Source organism: Adiantum capillus-veneris, chromosome 14 (assembly GCF_014529385.1).
Source record: "Adiantum capillus-veneris isolate H3 chromosome 14, ASM1452938v2, whole genome shotgun sequence".
In the NCBI taxonomy this organism is placed as follows: Eukaryota; Viridiplantae; Streptophyta; class Polypodiopsida; order Polypodiales; family Pteridaceae; genus Adiantum; species Adiantum capillus-veneris.
In genome coordinates this window covers 31,293,055-31,315,450 of record NC_140944.1, presented here as the reverse complement: position 1 = coordinate 31,315,450, position 22,396 = coordinate 31,293,055, and the positions used below count along the sequence as shown (strand labels likewise).

Below are 22,396 nucleotides of genomic sequence, written 5' to 3'. Positions count from 1 at the left end.
TGTATTGAAATACTTGAAAGGCACTACAGATTTTGGTTTAGTCTATCGACGACAACTCACATCGGATTCTATGCAATCTCTTTCTCTTTTGGGTTACACAGATGCAGACTGGGCAAGCTCACATTTATCTATGCGATCTACTAGTGGAAATTGCTTCTTTATAAATGGTTGTCTTGTTTCTTGGACCAGTAAGAAACAACGTTGTGTTGCAGTTTCTACGACTGAGTCAGAATATGTTGCGGCATCACTTGCAGCTCGTGAGTTGATTTGGCTTCGACAAATGCTGGTTGATATTGGCCACTCTCCTCTTTCTAGCACACCCTTGCGGTGTGACAACCAAAGTGCTATTAGTCTTGCAGAAGACTATGTTCAACATAATAAGTCAAAGCACATTGCTGTCCATTATCATTATGTCAGGTATGAAGTACGCAAGGGAACCATTATGGTTGAACACTATCCAAGTGACCAGATGATTGCAGACATTTTGACCAAAGGCCTCAATGAGTCACGTTTCATCCTCTTGCGCTCGGAGCTTGGAGTTGCTTCGGCCTCACTCTTTCTAGATTAGCTTCTTTTCTATTGTAATAGCTTTGTACATATGACATTGTAATCTTTTAGGTACCATGCACTATGCACACTCCACATTTTCACCTTGTGATATCTAAGTCACTTGAATATTTGTACATAGATGCACAATTCACTTTCACATCCTCACCGCTGGTTCATATTTCACATTGTATAGGGGCTTGGGTTTTTCCCTTGAACTCCCCAAGGGTTTTTTCATCCAAAGCTAGAGACCTTTGTTTGAGTGGGGGTGTTGGAGCTATATATGGCTCACTCTACTGAACTTGGTCTCACCTATATATTTGTATCTTGTCCTCAATATGAATCAGTCTTTGGGAGCGTATATGGTGTGTCTCTTGTCTCGTCTCTCTCTCTTTCTCTCTACATCTCAACAGCATAATCCCACTCCTACACAACTATAAATAGCCCCCTTGGAGAGACTCAATGACACACACCTATATTTTCAACTTCATGTTGTTTCTTGATCAATAGTAGAGAAAACCCCAACTCTCCCTCTTTCACATCCTCCCTCCTAACCCTCCTCTTTGGAGGAAGTGCAACTCTATCCTCCACTCTTTCTATTCTACAATCTCTTACTCCATCAACCCAATAAATCATTTGTAGCACCTCAATAACTTGTAAATACATCATGATCTCTCTCATGTTTATGTTAGTGATCATTAAATCATCTTCAAAACTTTCAAGTGTCGCAATTCGTGATGGTTAGCTAGCGTCTGTCCTCCCCTTAAAAGGTGTGCGAGAAATCAAGTAAGTATTGTATTCTCAATTTACCATTGGTTTGTTTCTCCAAACTTATTCAATTGGTCTAAAGAAATTTCTCACTCCACCTCTCTTTTGCTTCATTACATATGCATGTGGCTACCTCTCATGGTGATTTTATTTGTGTCACGGCATTACATAGATGGAGATGAGCTCTCTATGCAAAGTGTGTTAGTTTGTAAGTGATTCTCTTGTGTGTTTGAGAGGCAAGTCTTGTGCGCATGATTTTCTGATGAGTGCTTGAGAGAGGAGGAGTTTGGATGTATTCTGGGTATTCTTATGGGGAGAAGGTGAATGCTATTCCATAAATTGCATATTTCATTTGATGCATGGCATTGGGTTGCATAATCGTTGATGGTGTTCAAGTGTCCAAAGTGTATATAGAGTAAGGGGGTTTTCAAAGTGTGTTGCTTGAGTGGGTGAGTGCAAGTGTTATTTTGATTGGTTTCCTTCTTCACTCCCAAAAGAAGGTGGTGCCCCAAGTAGTGTGCGTACCTCTTTACGAACATTCTGTGAGGGTAGGCCCATTGGTTTGGGTTTAGAGGCCCCATTTCAAAAAGCTCGCCCTCACCACTATATACGTGCCACAACACGACATCCACCCCCTCTAAACCTGCACATCCTCCGGTATGTGCCACATTGTCTCTTTGTAATATCAGACCTCTTGTACATATTCCTTGCTTTCTTCTTCACTGGATGATTCCAAAGCTTCATGTTCACTTTGATCTTCACTTGTGTTTTTCTCTTCTTCCTCATCAACATCTTCTAGATCATTCTCTCCTCTTCTCTTAAACATTTTGATCCTTTTTCCCACAATGGGAATCTTTAGTTCTGTACCATCTAGTTCAGACAAGCTGTAAGTAGCATTTTCATACACATGCTTTACAACATACGGTCCAAACCATCTTTTGAATAACTTACGCATGACTGTGTGCTGGTTATCAAGGCTACTATTACACACTAAAACCCAGTCATCTTTGTCAATTGCTTTGCTCCTGATTCGATGTCGCTTATCAAAGTAGTCCTTGTTTTTCAACCTTGCATTTCTGAGTCGTTGTTTTGCAGCTGCAATGTCTCCAGGTCTTCTCCCTAGTTGCCTTATATGCAATGCAAGGAGATCTTCCTTGCTAAGCCCCTCTTGCCAAGGTAGTACATTCCATGTGGGAATTGTATCTTCAATCGGCATCACTGGCTTTTGACCATACATTAGCTCCGCAGGCATGTAGCCAGTTACTGAGCTATGTGTTGTACGATCAGCCCATAAAGCATATGGTAACAATTTTGGCCACTCACCAACTCTTCCTTCGGAAGCCTTACCCAAAGCTTTGATGATAGAAGGATGTCCTCTTTCATTCTTTCTATTGCCTTCAGGGTTGTAAGCTGTGGTAAGAGAAATCTTGATTCCTAATCTGGTAAAGAAATCCCTTGCTTCCTCAACATCCAGCTCACCTCTATTTGTAATGATCTTTCCCACACAGCCATAACGGCAAATCACCTCATCAAGAAGTAATTTGCACACAACTTCTGTGGTTTTAGCTCTTATTGCTCTTCCTTCAACCTGGTTAGTTAGGTCCTCTCGTGCAAGAACCAAGTATCTCATCTGCCAGAGTCCTAAAGGCATTGTGACTAGATCCACAACCCATTTATAGTGCATGGCTAGTGGATATGTAGGGTGCAATCCATCACGATGTCGGAAATTTGAATACATTTGACAAGTTACACATGACTCTACAAATTGAGATACATTTTTATACATATCCTTCCACCAGTATTTTGCTTTCAACTTGGAGAAGGTTGCCCACACACCCCTGTGTCCAGCCCATAGACTCTCATGAAACTCTTTCATGAGCTTTACTTGAGTCTCTTTTTTACATATAACCCGTTGGGATGTAGCACCCTTTTGTTTAGGATGCTTCCACAAGTAACCATCCCTCAAAAAGTACCCATATGCTTTCCTGCGTATCCTCTTGAATTCTTGTTCAGACCAATCATCCTGTTTTGTTAGAGTACTCAAGTAGCTTCCAATAAGAATCCAATCACCTTCATAAAGCTCGTTCAAGAATGATTCAATTAGATTAGTCATGCAGACATTGTTACCTTTGACACGAGAGATAGAATAGAACTTTGTGCCTACATCATCTCCCTCATCAATCATTTGTGACTGACCTTGATAGCATATCTGTCACTGTATTGTCTTTACCTACAATGTTCTTAAACTCGGGATTTAAGGACTTAATGTAGGCAATCCACCGCAACATAGCAATGTCTGGCATTGAGCAGCTTGTAATCATCCCAAGAAGTGGTAGACAATCTGTTTCTACAACCACACATGCACCAATTAGGTACTCTTTTCCACTTTTCAAGGCTATAACCATACCCCATAACTCTCTCTTTATTTGTGGATAGTTTCTTTGGCGAGCACTTAGTACCTTTTCTCCAAATCTTACCACATACCTGTGTCCTTATTTGTCATCTTGCCCTATTGCCCATCCAATCACTGTAGGACTGGTGTCTATTGTCACAATTACTGGCCTTTGACACTCATAGTCTACCTTTCTCAAGGTTGTTGCTGACTGGACCAACTCCTTTAGCTTTTTCATGGATTTTACATGTGCTTCTGTCCATTTAAACTTTTGATTCTTTCTAAGCAGCTGATAAAGAGGATCAGCTACATGTGCATAATGTGGAATCCAAATAACATAGAAGACACATGCTCCATAAGTAGATGACTCAACTGAAGATGACTCAACTGAAGAGGTGGCAGGGTTAGTTGCCATATCTTCAACTAAGGTTTGCATCCCCCCCTTCCCAAAGTTAGTTCTCAAGGGTAGACCTGTCTCTCTTAAGTGCATTTTACCATACTTAAAAAAGACAACATCTTTTGATAAAGCATCACTAAAATCATTACAATCCCTTCTTACATGGTTTGTACTATCACACCAGATACATCTATTAACAAACCCTTCTTTGGGTTGTTGCCTTTGCCTAGGAAGTGGCCTTGATGATTGGCCTTTTTCTTCAAGCTTTGCAAGCTTCACCTTCAAGTCACGCTTTCCCTTCACAAGCTCATCTAGCTTGGACTCATCAAACTTAGGAGCGATAAAGGTAGGCTTTACCATTTTGTTAGAAGTTGAGGTTGAAGGACTTGTAGTGTTTACTACCATCTTCTCCCTTCTTCTTTCTCGTTTGGCAAGCAACGAGACAGCACCTTCAACTTCATTCCAGTCAGTCTTTAGTCCTTGCTCATCATCTTTATCTTCAAGAAGAAGCTCCAAATTTCCTTGAAACTCTTTACGTGCGGATTGTAAGAAAAGATCTGCCTTCTCTGCATCTAGTGTGGCCCTTTCTGTCTTGGTGAGTTATGCATAGCACCGCCCAAATTCCCTAAGTAGCTCTGTTATTGATAGTCCTTGATTTGGCTTGACTACCCATTCTAAGAACCTCCTTTTTGTCACTCTCTCCGAGTCCTCCATGAAGTATTCCTCCTTGAAAGCTACTTTGAGTTCTTCCCAATTTCTCCCATGCCCATCTTAAATTCCCCTAACATGCTCCCTAATTTCTGGAGCAACAACTAGCTCAAAGCTTTCAATCATCTCACCTTCTGACACGCGATACAACTCCATCTCCTTCACATACTCGCGTAACTACTTGGTTACATCTTTGCCATTGAACTGATCCATTCTGTTGACGACCTCTTGTATGGCCTTCATTGCTGAAATCTCCCTTCTTTCGGTAGCATGTTGTTGTTGCATGAACATTGCAAATTCTTGAAACATTTGCATTGTTGGTGGGTCAACATGCATACCCTGTGGCTCAACATGATCACCCATGGTTACCCACAAACTCTCACCCTGGGAGATTCGCGTCGGGTTCACCAAAAATATGTCAAGAAGTTGGCGGTCTTGCCAGGAAGGCGCCGGGCCTCTTGTTGTGAGAGTTTGTGAGGAAGCTCAAGGGTTATGAGAAGGAGCTAACATGTAGATATCATAGCTTCTAGAGCTAAAGAAGAAATGTAGCCAAAGAAGACGCTCACTTTCCCTTATAAACACACACGTGATGGAGAGAACTCGTGAAAGATAGTCAGAAGAAAACAAAAATGAAAACATCGAGATTACGATCATATCGTATCATGGGTAGGATTAAAGGGTTAATGAATGAGTTAATGATATTTAATTTTTGTTGTCTAAATAAGCTACAGATTGCTCTTTGGAACTGTAGCTTTCTGCTTACTATAATGTATATGTTTTGTCTAGCGATTGGGATTAGTTGTGAGTACAAATCCTCTTGATTCATAATAAAATAACCACATTCACATCAAAAGAGAAGTCATAGTCAATAATAGGTAGTATGATGGGATCTGGTGAGAGAAGTACTTCGTTAAGCCTTTCAGGACCAAATAGAAACAATATGCGTTGCTGAAAGTGAATCTTTCGGCTAATCCAAATGTTGACCCTAATAGATTGCACCGAATGGAATTGAAAGAAATTACCTCTATGTGAATTATGGTTATTCATCAATGATATACTTAGTATGTTAAAAGATAAAGGTGTGAAAGAAGTGAAAGGAGAAGAAGAAGAGAGTTTCTGTCCCAAGCCCTATTGTTACCCTTAGGCAATAAGGATACTGCGGGGAGAGAAGTACCTGTAGCAAGGAGATTCTAGAGTTTTTGGAAGAGAATGAGAAACGTAAGAGAGAGAGAGATGCTTGTGGAAGATGAATATATGGTTACTAACCTTGTGCACATAATTGTTTTCCGCAAGAAGGTTGTACCCATTACATTGACAATGTTGCTGCTTGAATACCATCCAATGAAACAATTAGGACACAACAAGAGAGATCAAAGGAGTAGTAAAGATAGAATTAAGGATAGATCCAAGTGTGGTGGTGGTATTAAATATAGATAATGAGGGATAGAGATAGAGTTAGAGACAAGTATTGGACTAGATATGCAAATGAAAGGAAAACTAGCAACATATATCTTACATGAGAACAATCACCACCACCTTAATGGAGAGAGAAGATGAGGCAAGACTTCAACCTTTCTTCAACAGAAAGTGTGACACTATGATGAGTGTGTCCCAATGGAATTGAGCTATTCTCACTCACTCATAACTTACCTCAATGAAGAGAAGGTTGCCCTTTTTATAGGTGCGGGAGCCATGTTTTACATAATCACTTGATTAGGCTAAAGAGTTAGCCCAAATCAAATGTTCTTTGGATATTTCTTAAAATGGGAAATATTAGGACTCAAAATATCATGAAATTCAGCATTTTTGGTCGTTGAGGCTCCATGTGGGTGCATGATGTATGTGGGCCCCACCTAGGCATCTTCTGTGTGGCTCCAGCAGGGGGTCCCAACTTGTGTGTCTTGTCCTTCAAGGCATCTTTCAGGTGTCACATTCACATGCTTATGTATTTTACCCTCCAAATATATTATTTTATGGAAAAAGACCAAGATTACCTCTTTTCACTTGATTCACCTGTTTACCATCTCTTCTTGTAGTGTAGTTGTGAGAGGATTTTTCACTCTTTTCCCTGTAACTTTTGACCTGTAACTCGGATTGACATGCTTCAAAATGCAAAATTGGCCTACTAAAAGATCTTGAATTGGTTTTGGCCTTTTCTCCACGCCCTTAGGTTAGGATTTTCAAATTGGGATGGTCCAAGACGCTTTGGATCTTCCTTTTCATAAAGTCTTCTAGTAGGCCCTTCCCTCTTGTATGTATCCAAGAAGGTCTGCATTATTGAAGGGTTATATTATTAAATAAATATGAAAATAAGAAAATAATTTATATATGGTAGGGTATAGCTGAGATATTAGAAGAAATATAAAAATGCTCTTCCCCCAGACAAAAAGAGGCACAATCATTGATACTTCTCTTGCAGTACTTTCTAATAGTAATGTACATTTATATTACTTCAAAGGTAATACTAAGGTATGGTAGAAATATTTATTTATGCATATGAGTTATTATATGAAGTAAAATTATGCGTCAAAAGTCACAAGATAAATCGTTTAATGCCCGTTTCCACTATATACGTGCCACAACACGACAGCGCGTGCTGTCGTGCTGTGACACGTACATAGTGGAAACGCATGCTATAAGATCTATCTTGTAACTTTTTAGAGACATAATTATATTTCCTATAATGTACATATGCATATATAATTATGACAATAAGCTTTCTATCTCATCCTATTATTTATCTCAGGGGTAACGTATTCTTACTTTACCATCAAAAAGTACTATGGGAAAAGCGTCAATAGCTCTGCCTCTTTAACTTGGGGCAAAAAGCATTGATTCTTTCTTTCTACCATCTCATTATTATCTCACACCCTATCTAGATCCTATATCTAGGGTAATTTCCAATCTATATATATTCTATTTATTTTTCATATTTTTCTTATATTTCTTTTTAAATAGCTGAGGGAATCAAATCCTAGTGGGACACTAGGTGGCATGATTTCAAAGATACACTTCTTTTAATGCATTATTGCAAGCATGATTACAAAACTTTTTCAAGGAGTAATGTCATGCTTTCATATGGATTGAGGTGTCCATTGGAATCAAATAAAAGTCTAGCCTAAGGGGACCATAAGAAGACTTTTGATGCCAAAACTGTACCTGATTTTGATGATTTTTTTAACACAAGGTTCCAATATGATTTGGAAAATGCATATGAAAAGGAAGTCGTAGGTAATGAGCTGAAGTTTCTGCCCATGTTTTTATTTTTTTATTTAGAGCCACAATTGAGGAGATATAATTAAAATACAGGACCCCAGTATGCCCACATCATGCACAGACAGCTCATTTCCAACTTTTCCAGTTTCTGTTCACACTCGCTCTTCTCTTCTTGTGTAAACCCTTGGGGGTTTCCTTCACCTATAAAAGGGGACCTCTTATTCCTTGAAAACCACTCAATCATTCAAGCCATTGAGGAGAGGATTTCATGAGGGAGTGAGTAGTAATGCCAAATTGTACTTAGCCATAAACATAAGCCTAAGCCTACACTTTCTCCGAGAGGAAGACTAGCCATTCTTGCATGCTATCCTTGGAAGATCAACTCTAATCAAAGAAGGTCGTGGACTTGGCGTATCAATCAGAATTGAATTCTCCCCTCTTCTTCTCTCTCCATCAATAATGGTGTCGAAGGGTTTGTCAAGTAAGATGTGTCCTACATTGATGTTTTCTTGATTTCTTGTTGTTTTCTTTTTTATCTCTAATCCAACATATATATATATATCTAATCTCATCTCTTTAACCAAACCTATCTCTCTCACTCTTAGTAATTCATCGTCTCTACAAATTTTAGGTTCTCCTTGCTACAGGTACATCTCTCCTCGCAGTATCTTTATTGCCTACGTGCAAGAATAGGGCTTGGGAGGGAAACTCTCTTCTCTTCTCTTTCCTTCTCTTCTCTCATATCTACATTTTACACATACAAGAGTTATCCTAGATGAATAATACACATGATGATAATTTATATCGCTTTCACTATGTACGATCTATTAGAATTAACGTATGGATTAGCCATAAAATACACCTTCAACAACGTATAGTGTTTCTCTTTGGCCCAAAAAGGCTCAATGAAATACTTCTATCACTGGATCCCATTATGCTACCTCTCGTAGACTATAACTTTTCTTTTGATGTAAGCATAGTTATCTTGCTATGAACCAAGAGGATTTGTACACACAATTAATCCCAATCACTAGACAAAATATATATATTATGGTAAGCACAAAACTACAATTCCAAAGAACAATTCGTAGCCTATTTGATCAGCCAAGATTGAATGCCATTAACTCATCTATTAACCCTTTCATATTACCCATGATACGATATGACCATAGCCTTGATGTTTTTATCTTTGTGTTCTTTTGACACTCTCTTTTGTGTTCTTTCCTTGTGTGTGTGAGTGCAAGAGAGAAAGAGTGGGGATTCTTTGATTTCACTTCCTTCCAAATCCTAGTCTTCATGGCATCTATGGTTTAACTCCTTCATATAGTTTTGGAGTTCTCTCAGAAACTCTCACAGCCAAAAGCTCAGTGCTTTCCTGGCAAGACCGCAAATTTCTCGGCATATTTTTGGTGAACCCGATGCGAAACTACGAGGGTGAGAGTTTTTGGGTAACAATGGGTGATCATGTTGAGCAACAGGGTATGCATTTTGACCCAAGAACAATGCAAATGTTTCAAGCATTTGCAATGTTCATGCAACAACAACATGCTACTGAAAGAAGGGAGATTTCCTTAACGAAGGTTATACAAGCGGTCGTCAACAGAATGGATCAATTCAATGGCAAAGATGTAACCAAGTACTTACGCGAGTATGTGAAGGAGATGGAGCTGCATCGCATGTCAGAAGGTGAGATGATTCAAAGATTTGAGCTAGTTGTTGCTCCAAAAATTAGGGAGCATGTTAGGGAAATTAAAGATGGGCATGGGAGAAATTGGGAAGAACTCAAAGTAGCTTTAAAGGAGGAATATTTCATGGAGGACTCAGAGAGAGTGACCAAAAGGACATTCTTAGAATGGGTAGTCAATCCAAAGCAAGGACTATCAATAACAGAGCTACTTAGGGAATTTGAGCGGCACTATGCACAACTCACTAGGACAGAAAGGGCAACACTAGATGCAGAGAAGACAGATCTTTTCTTACAAGCCGCAGGTAAAGAGTTTCAAGAAAATTTGGAGCTTCTTCTTGAAGATAAAGAGTAGCAAAAATCAAAGAGATTACTTTTGAGAAATGACTTTGTGAACATATCGATGATCTTAATTGAAGATAGCAACATAAACATAGCAATTAGCTAGCTTGGCATGAACAATACTTTTGCAAGAGAGAGAATTTAGAGAACATGGCAACGATTGAGGATCGGATTTATGTGGATTTGGTCCCCCCTTCAATAGGAATTTGTATCATGAGGAGGAACTTGAAAAGTGTCCCGTTTTCTTTCTTTGTACCAAGCATACCTTGTGTGAGTGTGTGTGTGTTCTCTCTCATCCCCCCTCTTGTAGGGCTCGCCCCCTCCTTGTAGGAATTGAATCTTGACTATTGCACACCTCAAGCCACTCAACCTTAGGCCTAGTTCTCACCACAAGCTTGGCCCTTAAGCCCCTCAAGCTTGGGCTGGGTTCTCACCTCAAGTACAACCCTAGCATCTCAAGCATGAAAAGCACCTCAAGCACCTCAATCATCTCAATCATCAAGCACGTCAAGCATCTCAAGAAACTTAGTCATCAAGCACGACAAGCACCTCGAGCACCTTAATCTTGGTTCGGGTTCCCACCTCAAGCTTAGCCCTACCTTACCTAAGGTCAAAGGACTTTTAGACTAATTATTGGAGGTCTTCAATGAAGCTAACCCTAAGGTCTTATGCTCCATTGGTTAGCCTTGCTCTTTGATAGACCATCTCTCATTTGGGCCCCTTTACTATTCGCCCCGTGTTGAGATAGATCTATAAGCACGTGTCTATATCTAACCCTTGTTCTCGTTTATTATCCCACATTAAATGATCAGTTTAATATGAGAAAATCATTTGGATTGGTTAGATATAACATTTTATGAAATTTTTATTTAAAAAATTACTATTTCAAGCTGAAAAAGCATACTCGACATTAGTCGAGCTCATTAGGAAAAATATGGACTCTCCATGGGCCTTGTAAGAATCCCTAATTTTAAGGAAGTATGTTGTGATTAAGGGAGACAAAGGAAATGATGGGGGCTATTTTGGTAGGTCATTTTCTAGCCTTCAAGCCTAGAAAAGGTGGGGTAAGTAGTGACTAGGAGGCTACCTTCTCTCTCTAGCATTTCAACATCTCCTAGAGAAAAGGGGGTGTCATAAAGAGGGAGAGGGACCCTTGTAAAAAAAGAGAACCCCACCTTTCATTTTTTTCTAAAGGCTCGGCCAAAAATAAACCCTAAAAATTTTAAATTTATTGAAATTTTCAAAAGTAGTCATTTCCCCCCAAAAAGTGACCCCAAACGTATTCCAATATCAAAACATCATTTTTTGCCTCCAAAATCCCTTTCTCTCTCTCCATGTCTCCTCTTTTTCTCTCTCACTCCCCTTCCTCAAAGTAGCCATGCCCACCATAGCCAGGACCTGCTGCATCTCCCTCTTCATCTAAATGCTAAATCCTCCTTCTCACTGTTACAGAATTTTACATCTCCCTCTCCATCTACCTATTAAAATCTCCCTCTCATTCTCACACACTCCTGGATCTGCCTCTTCATCTATCTGCTAAACCCTTCCTCTCACTGTCACATTCCTCTCCTCTCTTCTTTCTATCCCTGTACCCTCTTCCATTGTTCACTGTCCTCCCTCAAAAATACCAAGATCTACAACAAATACCTCTTCATCTACCTCCTCAATCTTCCATTTCAATGTCAACGTCCTCTCCCCTGACCCTACCTCTTCCCTCCCACTCAAATTATCCTATCAACCAAGCCCACCCTTATTACAAGCTAATGTAGTTGTCTTCAAATCCACCTTTGCCTCTATTGCATCCCACAACACTAATACCCAGCTTCTACAAGCTATGGAAAAGACTCTAGCATACCCAACTTCTTGCAAGCTATGGAACATAATATTTCTTTTTCATGTAAGGTGGAGTCACATCACAAACTTTCTAGTTGGAAGGGCACAAAAGGGTGCCTATGAACCACAGGTGGAAACTCCATAGCCATGAGACAGAGATGGATCCCAAGCATAGGAAGGTCAAGTATGTCAAGCATGTGATGTTACTTTACATAAGGGCACTGGTTTCAAACCTGAAGGTATTTGAGGCAACATTTGAAGAATTTAGATCTGTACTCTTTACATGCCGATCATGTATCCATAATGCCCAAAGCTATCAACATAGCTTTTCCTTTGTAATCTCATAAAATCATGTTTGAGGTGGTCTACAATGGACATGGTTTTGTAACAACAAGCGCTATGGCTTTAATATATGAAGTTGTTGATCTTGCAAATTATTTTACATGTAGAAATTTCTTTGAAGATTTGATTCTTACTGAGGGGTTTGATGCTTATACAAGTGTGTCACATGAATACGGTAAATTCTTAGTGAATACTAGGGGTTCATAACTAATATAGAAAGTGTTGAACCAATGCTGAGAATTTTGCTAGTGGGGAGGATTACCCATCACTCATAAGCCTGCATCAAGATGGGCCATGTAATTGCATCATGGTAGCATTTCTGAGGCTACAAAACTATATCAACCAATGCTTCAAAGGTAGGGGCTAGTTGGTTAGTTTAGGAGAGGAGGCAAGGGTGCCTATTCATGCATTGGATGGAAAAGAGGCATGGGATGGGTTTAGAAAACCTTTATTATCTCTCTCTCTCTCTCTCTCTCTCTCTCTCTCTCTCTTCCCCCCCCAAATATCTCTTTTCTTTCAGCTAGCTAGCCATGTATGATCAATTATTTTTTGCATAAACTTATAGAGTAGTGTTTTGTACTAATAGAATATTGGCTCCTTTATGGGTAGCTTCTTTAAGAATCAATTATCTCTCTCTGTATCTCTCCTTTTTGGGCAGCTCTGTTTCACTAGTAGGCCTTTCTGACACTAAAAAGTGTCTTGTACAACCAAGCAAAGCACCCCCTTTTTCTTTAGAGACCAAAACTAGAGCATACACACTATTGGGCACTATCTTGAAAATCAAAGGGGGGCTTGCAACGCGCCATGGTATGAGATAGCTATTATTGCATGGTTGAGTGAAGTTTGAGCATCTTGTAGGACCATGTCAACCATGCCAAAGCAAGCTGGCACAGAGAAGGCAAGGCAAGGGATGCATAGGCTTTGGGAGTCCCAAAGAAAGCCTACCACAAGGGAGCGCATTTGGGCCTTCCATAGGTCTATGGAAGGCCCAAATCCGCTCCCTTGTGGTAGGGGATGCATAGGCCTTGGGAGGCCCAAAGAAATCCTGCCACAAGGGAGCGCATTTGGTCCTTCCATAGGTCGATGAAAGGCCCAAATGCACTCCCTTGTGGAAGGCTTTCTTTGGGCCTCCCAAGGCCTATGCACCCCCTGCCTTGCCTCCTACTCTTTGTGCTTGCTTAGTTTTGGGCATGGTGGCCTTGGGCCTACAAGATAACCATGAACATCCATCCAAAGAAGCATTTTACAAAACTATAGCTCATATGATATATCTAGAAAAAGCAAACTCATCCTCTACTACAAATGGCTATAGATTGCTCACCATGTGCATGATGCATTCGCTACTCATTCTCTGCTACAGATGGCTCAAAGTATTCATGATGCATACTCAATTAGCAAGCAATCCAAGGAATAACTTGTCTTGGTTTTGATCCATGTATCATGTCATTTATCCATCATAAACGTGTATCCTCAATAAAGGGGCAATGCCTTGAGTTCCAAAAGGGTCTCTCTCTCTCTCTCTCTCTATATATATATATATATATATATATATATATATATATATATCCCTAGTTATCTATCTTTGTGTTTTTTATCTGCATGTGTATCTATCTATCTATTTATGTATCTATCTATCAAATTATCTATCCGTCTATCTACCTACCTATCTATCTATCTATCTATTAATGTATTTATCTATATCTATTTGTGTGTCCGTATGTTTATCCTCCATCTATCTATGTACAATATATAAATATATATCCCCTATCTCTATCTTGTTTGTTCGCTCTCTTTTCTTTATTTTTATTTCATAGTCTGTGTTCCTTGGGGATTTCAAAGAACACAAGTTTATGATTGAACTTACAAAAATTCATATCAAATACAACATAATAGCATGCCATTGCATTATTGATGGCAAAGGTAGAACGAAGTGTTTGCACAATGCCAAGAGGGGATTCATGTGTGTGCTTGCAAACATGAGGGAATATGATTGCTCTATCTTTCTTGGTTAGGTTTGAGTGTATTCTTTCAAAAATTTGAAGCATGCCAAATATATTGAGATAAACTCTGAGTGCTCATGAACTAAATGTTTGTTCAATGCCAAAAGAGGCTCATGTCTATGCCTGCAACACAAGGAAATATGATTGCTCTATCTTGCTTAGATTAGTCTTGAGTATGGGATTCTTCTAATAATTTAAAGCTTGCCACCATTTTGAGATAAACTTTAAGTGCTCATACAATAGAACATGAATCAAACCTGACTTTTGAGATTAAATGGATTACTAGATCTACATGCAGGCACATTGCAAAGGTGTACTTGCTACCAAAAAATCAATTTACTTGATCAATTCACTTATGAGCACCAAAAACTTGGCAGGAAGCACAATACCCATACAAGATTAGATGAAACAAAAATTGATCACAAGCACAACATCATATAGTTGAAGATTAACTAGAGTGGACAAAAATGTAATGAAACAAGAGTGCTTTCTATTTAAGTAGTTTCATTACAAAGTTTGTAGCTTGGCTACAATAATAGCTTGGGATGTTATGTTCTGGATCAAATACATTGAATGGAATATAGACTGAGGCAATTGCTATGCTCTTAGTAAGGCTTGTGTCATCATTGATAACTCCATGGACCTCCATATCCACAAGTATACACACCAAACAAAGACTGTTTAGAATGATCTTTTGATTGGAGAAGTCGCACTTTCCACTTGACACCAAACCAAGTTGAGCCCAAGCATCCACTGCAATAACATCCTATAATACGACAAATATGGTGTTAGCTACTATAGTTTAAATTAATATACATTGTTGAGTTATATAGATTAGTTCTTATCTATAGCATGCACAACCATAAAGGTACCCGAGAGACATTCAAGCGGTTGCTTTGCAAGTAAGCTGGATTAAAAAATACGTTCACAAATACGGTTGTCAAAAAATATGAATGCATGCAAATTAAAGAGGAAATATCCATAAGATGACTTAGCATTAGACTTACAATGAGGTGCAAATTGGTTTGAATCTCTTTGCAAGTGGATCTCAGCTACACTATACACATGTTGAGTGATGGCCACCATTCCAGATTTTGTTTTGAAATCCATCAGTCTTCACTTCCAATGGCATTCCAGTATGCCTTGACATTGTACTCCATGAGGAACAACACTGAATGGTTTCATGTAGACCCATGAGCCTTGCTAAATACATATGGGATCCATTCCACCTTCGAGCTCTTTGTGTTGTGCAGTATGACCTTTTGTATCTCAAACTTGGGCCGTCTATGCGTGGTATGGGTGGACATTCTTGGGAAGAGGTTGGGTGGCCACACAACAGAGAGAGATTGGGAAGGGGGAGGGGGGTCAGGGTTGGAGAGAAGGATAGTGAGGCCAAAAGAATGTGAGCGGGATGGAAACACATAGAATGCCTCTATAATGATCCGACACAGACTCTTGGGATGATACTCACACACACTATGGGGCACTACTCGGCTTACACAACCCACCTGGCCAAGACAGGGAACACACCTATGGAGTGAGGAGAGAGACTATCCGTTTACCCACTCCACACAGAGAGACACACACTCATACACACACCCAAAAACTTAGCTCAAAAGAGGATAATTTTTTATGTTTAGATACAATTGAGCTTGGGCAAACACCAATGGGGCAAATAGCTCACACAATATAGGTAAAACTTGCTAGATACGATCACAAATTGGAGCAAAAGCTTCGCTCATAGGAGAAACTTGCACAACCAAAACAGTAGGAAAAGAGTGAGGAATTTGGCAAAATGGACAATGCCATCAGGTCTAGAACGGCCCAAAACCCCGGTCTACAATGTCAATGTGCTCAAATTCGACCTCATATGAGCAGTTTACGACTAAAACAGGCTCCAAAAATCCCAAAAACACAGTTGCGGCTGTTCCTCCTCTCTTCTCCACGTTTTTTCTCGTCTTCTCTCAGGTTTTTCAATTCCCACACTTAGCTTTATTACTTGGGCACCCTTGGCCTTTTAGTTGACCTCAAACCGGACCCCGAATAGGCCAAAGAGTGGCCTCGCAGTGCATAGTTGTCACCCTGCTGCATCCATCTGCACACCTGGCACTCAACTTTTTCCAATAATGTATCCTGCCACCACGTAAAGTGACCCCAAAAGATGGTCCTCATGATGACCTTTTTGCATAATTATCACAAGAAAACACCCACGTTGTGTCCGTACTCATCCATGTGCAAATATTGACCCCATTCGACCTCCTGACGCCACTAGATGCCATCTGACGTACCTGCCAACCTCATATCGTCGGCCCGTGGATAGCTTCCTCGAGAAGTTTTACGTGCTACCAACTCCTCATTATTATAGAAAAAACACATTGGTACTGGTAATAGTAAAAATCAATGCACTATGTACATGTTGTCCTACCTGTACACATGTGGGCCCCATGTAACCACCTGGCTCTGGAAAATGGGCAATCGTTTATTTGATGCACCATGCATGGGTATGTAGATATGTGCAATCCCTTGCTCCAAAAAACTCCTGACAACGTAATATATATATATTGAACAATCACGTTTCTAAGCGAAGTTTGAGATCTCACATCGGAATTAGCTATGGTGCAGGAGAAGCTGTATCCTGGCTTTGTTCTGCTAGGTCATTTTGCAGCTTGTCACTTGTATCCTTTGGTGCATTGCTGTTGATAACATCACATGAGCTATCTATCGTTCCTTGTAATATAACACCTTCTGCAGAATTAGCTTCTCCACATTTCAGTCCCATTGATGTAGACTTACCTCGAGAGCTAGTATCGAAGTTGTTGACCGCGATGGCAGTATCTGTGTTCGAATGACCTCTTTTGACTTCCGTGGATTCTTCTACATAACCACTCTGGATTAAATCCCTACTTGCGGGACGATGCCTGATAAAAACGGTGTCGGAACCTTCCACGACCCGAGTGACAATGATTGTGTCTCCCTCTTTCAAGCTCCTCCTTTTGGAGTAGATTGCCCATGATGTCCCATTGAAGATATAGCCCCCGCTGGACTCCCAAAAGCTAAACTTGAACTTGATGGACGCCATGTTTGGGTCATCTTCATCGATCATGTCAATGTCAATGTATGGGTTTTTGGGAGTTGGTCTTCCCCACAACTCAAATAGAACTCCTTGATGGTCTTTTCGAAGCATGAGCCTATTTTGTGACTTGTCTGTGTCCCTGCGCGTGAGCACCTTGCTATAGAGGATGACGCGTCCCTTTGGAACATCTTTGAGATGTGCTTGCATCTGTGCCTCCCACAGATGCTTGAATGCATTAATTGTATGGTCTTTTGCTGCACATGTCATCAGCCTGTTGTTAGGAGTACTTATACTACTGTGGTTAACTAGCCTTATAGTAATCTTATTCTGAGGCTTATGGGATGCAGCAGGTTCAATCTCTCTCGACTTCAAGCCTCCATGAGCAATATATTGTGGATTATAGTCCTGATGCGCTGCGCCGATAATATCTTCCTGTCGTTGACGCTTTGCATTTTTCCATTTATGCCTCTGGGTGTGATGATCTGGATGAGTCTGCTTCATAATTTGCAGGTGAGTATCATCTCTGACATGTTCCTGGTTATCTCTATATTAAGAAGAGGTGATTTTTCTTTTCTTCTCATATTGAAGAAGAGAGGAACAAGGCTCTGTAATCATATCATCGTCGGCATCAATATTCCTTTGATCTGTGATCTGCATATTGATCCCTACCTTTCCAGCTTTTAGAAACATGAGGAAGAGCTTATATGTCTCTGAACATCATCACGGCGCAATGCAGCTGGGCGCTGTGCAAGGTCGACCAGCTTGTCGGCGGACGCTGCAGCAGGATGCGAATTAGTAGGATCCATTAGACCTTCAGGAAGCGGCGGAGCTGGTAAGCATCCTACTAGCCCTCGCATGATCACTGCTGCCTTTCCTTCCCAAGAGGAGGCTGGATCATCTCTAGCGGTCGTCTCGGCGGGCCGGGCAGCGCCATTAATGTCGTCGTTATGCACTGGTCAACCAATATACCTAACCCTTACAAGATCAGCCGCAGTTTTAGGTGATTGCAAGAGAGCAAGAAAATCAATGTCTGGCTTGAGCGGCTTTGGGCGATTGAGGTGGTTGACCATCCTTTGATGCGTCATCATCTTCATGTCGATCTGCACGCGGCGATGGAGGTGGAGACTGCTGCAGCTGGCGAGCTGGGGACATCGGCAGCCTGGAATCGGGAAAGAGCTGCAATATCTTCATGATCTCTCGTTGGTAGAATATAGCTACACTAGGTGCAGCGCATCATTCTGTGTGATATATATCCACAAGGAGTAAAGCGAAAAGCAAAATCAGGAAAGCAAATGTACGTGAGAAGCGCATCAAATAATTTCAACTTAGGCGGAAAGGCATTGCGCGTGGTATTTTTAATTGAAAATTATCATCCCCCTTTCTTCTTGCGCGTAGGATATTTTAGTAAAATCTTCTTTTTTGAAATGGACAGCATTAAAAATTCAAGTGACAAAGGTAATAATGTTTTACTTTGGAAATCTCAATTTTGTATCCTCTAATTAATGCCGATTTGCCACCAGAACCTAACTTCATCCTCATAGGCATCTAACTAAATGACTTGAGACTATGTTGAGGTATACTACACGCTAGATTTGCGACGAGGGATGCTTGCAAAGAGGGCATATCAAAGCACGTATGGTTTGACGGAAAGGAGCCGATGACCATACAACATGAGATATAGGAGACCCTTGACAAATCCAGAATAACGAAGGGAGACTACACGAGGGTGATCAAGCTCTGTTGGATCGTTACATCTTTGCAATAGATATGAGATTTTGTGCCATAAGTGTATAAGCTTCTAATGTTGTTTGGGGCATTCACTCTATGTAAAACTACTATAAGGGATATTATGAAAATCCCTTTCGAGGATTTTTAGAATATCCCTTAAGCAAAGGTAATAGAGTATAGAATGAAAAAATTCTTAATCGCCACCCCTTCTCTACCTGAAAATGTGATAATTCGTCAAATTGAAAATATACCTCTGTTGGCCCCACGTGAAAGGCATATATATATATATATATATATATATATTATTAGTGACCTCCCCAAGCATGCTTGGCAACACCTTGTGTGGAAATGCATGCCAAATGTGGTGTACATTGTCAAGCACAAGAAGTTGTTAACATGTTTCCTATTGAGAATCTTTTATCCTCGTCTACAATGGTTGTAAAGATTTTCTTTACATAAATAGGGCCAAGGAGAATCAGGCTCTTCTCACAAAATGGGGGCGGGGTATCTCCGAAACATGGTCTCATTGAATGCACTTATAGGGCATATGCCTGACATTAGAGGAAGGTTGAGGTCATAGGGATAGAGAGTGCTCTCAACCAATGATACGATGTCTCTTCGTGAAAGTCAAAATGCTAGTTGACCCTAAAAATCTCCTTTTTACCTCTTTTTTTTCTTCCCTACATCACTTTTAAATAGGACCAATGTTTGCATATCCCTTGGAAACGTCACTTTCAACATATATTATATGGAAACTCTTGTCTCCATTGCTGTACTCTATAGTTCATTATTACACACTCACTTTTCTCCATTTTTGCCCACTCTATTCTGCATTTGTTCACACTCTCTGCTCCATATGTGCACACTCTTTCTGTTGCCAAGAGCTATGGTTGTTGCCCAATCTAGAACACTTATTACATCAATTGATCGAATCAATTCTCACCTATAAGACACTTGATGGGCATAATAAATGGATTCCAAAGACCATAAGAAGAGAAAATTGGATTCTCATGCAACAAAGGAGAAGAAAGAAAGCATGCACAAAGCTAAATTTATTCTAAGAAAGAAAACATCTACAAAGCTAAATTAATTATTAGCACCGTGTTTTTTGGACGATAACAAGAAGCAAGGCTTTTGCCCCATGCTAAGGTATTGCTCATTGAATTAGGTCAAGGGAAATGGCACATGTTTGAAAAATTGTCATTCTTGTATGGCAATGTCAACTTATGCATGGGTGTCTCAACTTATGCATGAGTGTCTCAACTTTAATTTTGAATCCTGCAAGGAACTTACAATATTCTCTCAAAATATTGGGCCATCATTGTAGCCAAGGACTTATCACTAATTTTGTTGATTTGCATGCTAGTAAGGTGAAATTCATTCCACACAATCATTATTTACGCTTTTGCTATAGCACAAGACATCGTGTCAATGATATCGTTATCCACCTATTTGTTGTAGTCTATAGTTCATTTCTCACATGCACTAGACTCACACGCTTCTTTAAAATGATGTAAGATCATCTTTGTTTCCAATCATTTTATTGATGATTCTCATGTTCACATTGTTGCATAAGTTACCCATAGTTGTGGTCTTCTACCTTACAGCAATTGAGACTAGTATCTTGGCTTGTGCTAGTTCCATCTCAATGTATCGACAAGCACGGTATATTATGATTGGTTATATGCAAATGATGCATGCACTATAGATGATGATTTTTGTCTGTAGCAGTCAAGTATGGCCTCTGTATCAAACGACTAGTTCATGTAATAACATGCCTCTTCTAGGAGAGCCTCAAGACAAGCATTATCTTATTTCAAAAAGCAAAGAATACCTAATATGTGAGGACCTCCTCCTAACCCTTACTCTTAACCAACGCATTTAAGCCAGCGACTTAAGGAAAAAAAAACAAAAAAATGAATTTGGGCTAAATCAAAGCATCAAAGTTTGTTCAAAAAACACATTAGCTTTACACCATGGGAACATGAACATAAGCACTGTATGAGAAACGAGCTTTTCGTCTCAAGAAGAAATAGCAAGAAAAGGTAAAAAGATCGAAAAGATAAAGATAAGGTGAATATGTAACTCGTTGAAAAGTTTTTAAAAGGAAGATAAGTCATCAAGATAAGTAAAAAGAGCTTATTGATAAGAAAGAGATGCTATCAAGATAAGTAAAAAGAACTTATTGATAAGAAAGAGGTGCTATCAAGATAAGTAAAGACACTTATAAAAAATGTGCATAAAAAAGGGATTTTGTTCTCATTTTACACTTCTCTCCTCCATTTTTAAGATGCAAACTAGACAGTAAGCTGTACAAAAATCTTGGGGAAGCCATAGCCAAACCTCTTGCCACACACACCTCGTACACACACACCTCCTCTCCAAGAGAATCTATGGCCAACACCATAACCATGCTTGCCATAACTTGATATTCTTCTTCTCGTTATACCCTCCCTCTCCTCTCTCTTAACCCTCGAGCCTTCCATAGCTTGAATCTCCCTTGTCTCATTCCAAGGGACACAATTTGTGGTACTTCAAGTGAAGGGGAATAACAAGAGGGCCAACTACGTCACCAAGCTACTTCAATAATCCCAAAAGCAAGGAGAAGACTCTAATTTACATACACGAAGGAAATTTTCTCTTGTCATCTTCATGCTATTGCACAACTTTAAAAATTGGGTTACTTTTCATTCTAAGTTAATTCATGCTTAAGTGCTCATAAGCAAGCTTTCCTCTTACTTATAATAACAAATGATCAATTTTTCTTGTTAGCTAACAACATTGCTCTCATAAAAGGCTCACAACTTTATCTTTGATTATACATTCGAGTTCAATGAAGAATTAGACTTTGTTTTTTCCTCTCTATAAAGTATGTGCATAAGATTTTTTGTGATATAATAAAGTTAATACCAATTCTGTCAAGAGAAAGTTGAGTTTTGAAGGATAATCTTATCATAATGAAATGCATTTTTTTGAAAGAGGATTCCCATTCCAAGTAAAGTTATCCTCCCCCTTGTCAATTAAAAACTTTAGTGTGATTATACAAGAGTAGAGAATTGATTAAAAACTTGAAAGATCATATGAATTTGTTATTTCAAGTATTTCTACTTCCAATTGCGATTACGAAGGAGTGACTAAGGGGGAGATATATAGCTTCATGGAAGCGATAATCGTGTTGATTGAACATAAAACTCCCACCGCTTCGATGGAGATGTCCCATGGATGGCAAATGATGCAAGGAGAAGAAAAATAGGGATACAATCAAAGACGTGGGTAGCTTGAAACTTATATCAAGACAAGACCTTAAACTCTCAAGAGACTCATTGTTTTTTAATGTCTTGTAATATAACTCAATGAATCTAATCTA

General features: G+C 39.6%; 1 protein-coding gene across 1 annotated transcript; it reads right to left on the bottom strand.

The window, feature by feature from the left end:
- Positions 1-15,849: 15,849 nt before the first annotated feature.
- Positions 15,850-17,994, bottom strand: LOC147442173 (uncharacterized). Its single transcript, XM_086529605.1, has one exon. It carries the CDS (start codon positions 17,800-17,802, stop codon positions 16,840-16,842), a length of 963 nt encoding a protein of 320 aa, XP_086385731.1. The 5' UTR covers positions 17,803-17,994; the 3' UTR covers positions 15,850-16,839.
- Between the last annotated feature and the right edge of the window lie 4,402 nt (positions 17,995-22,396).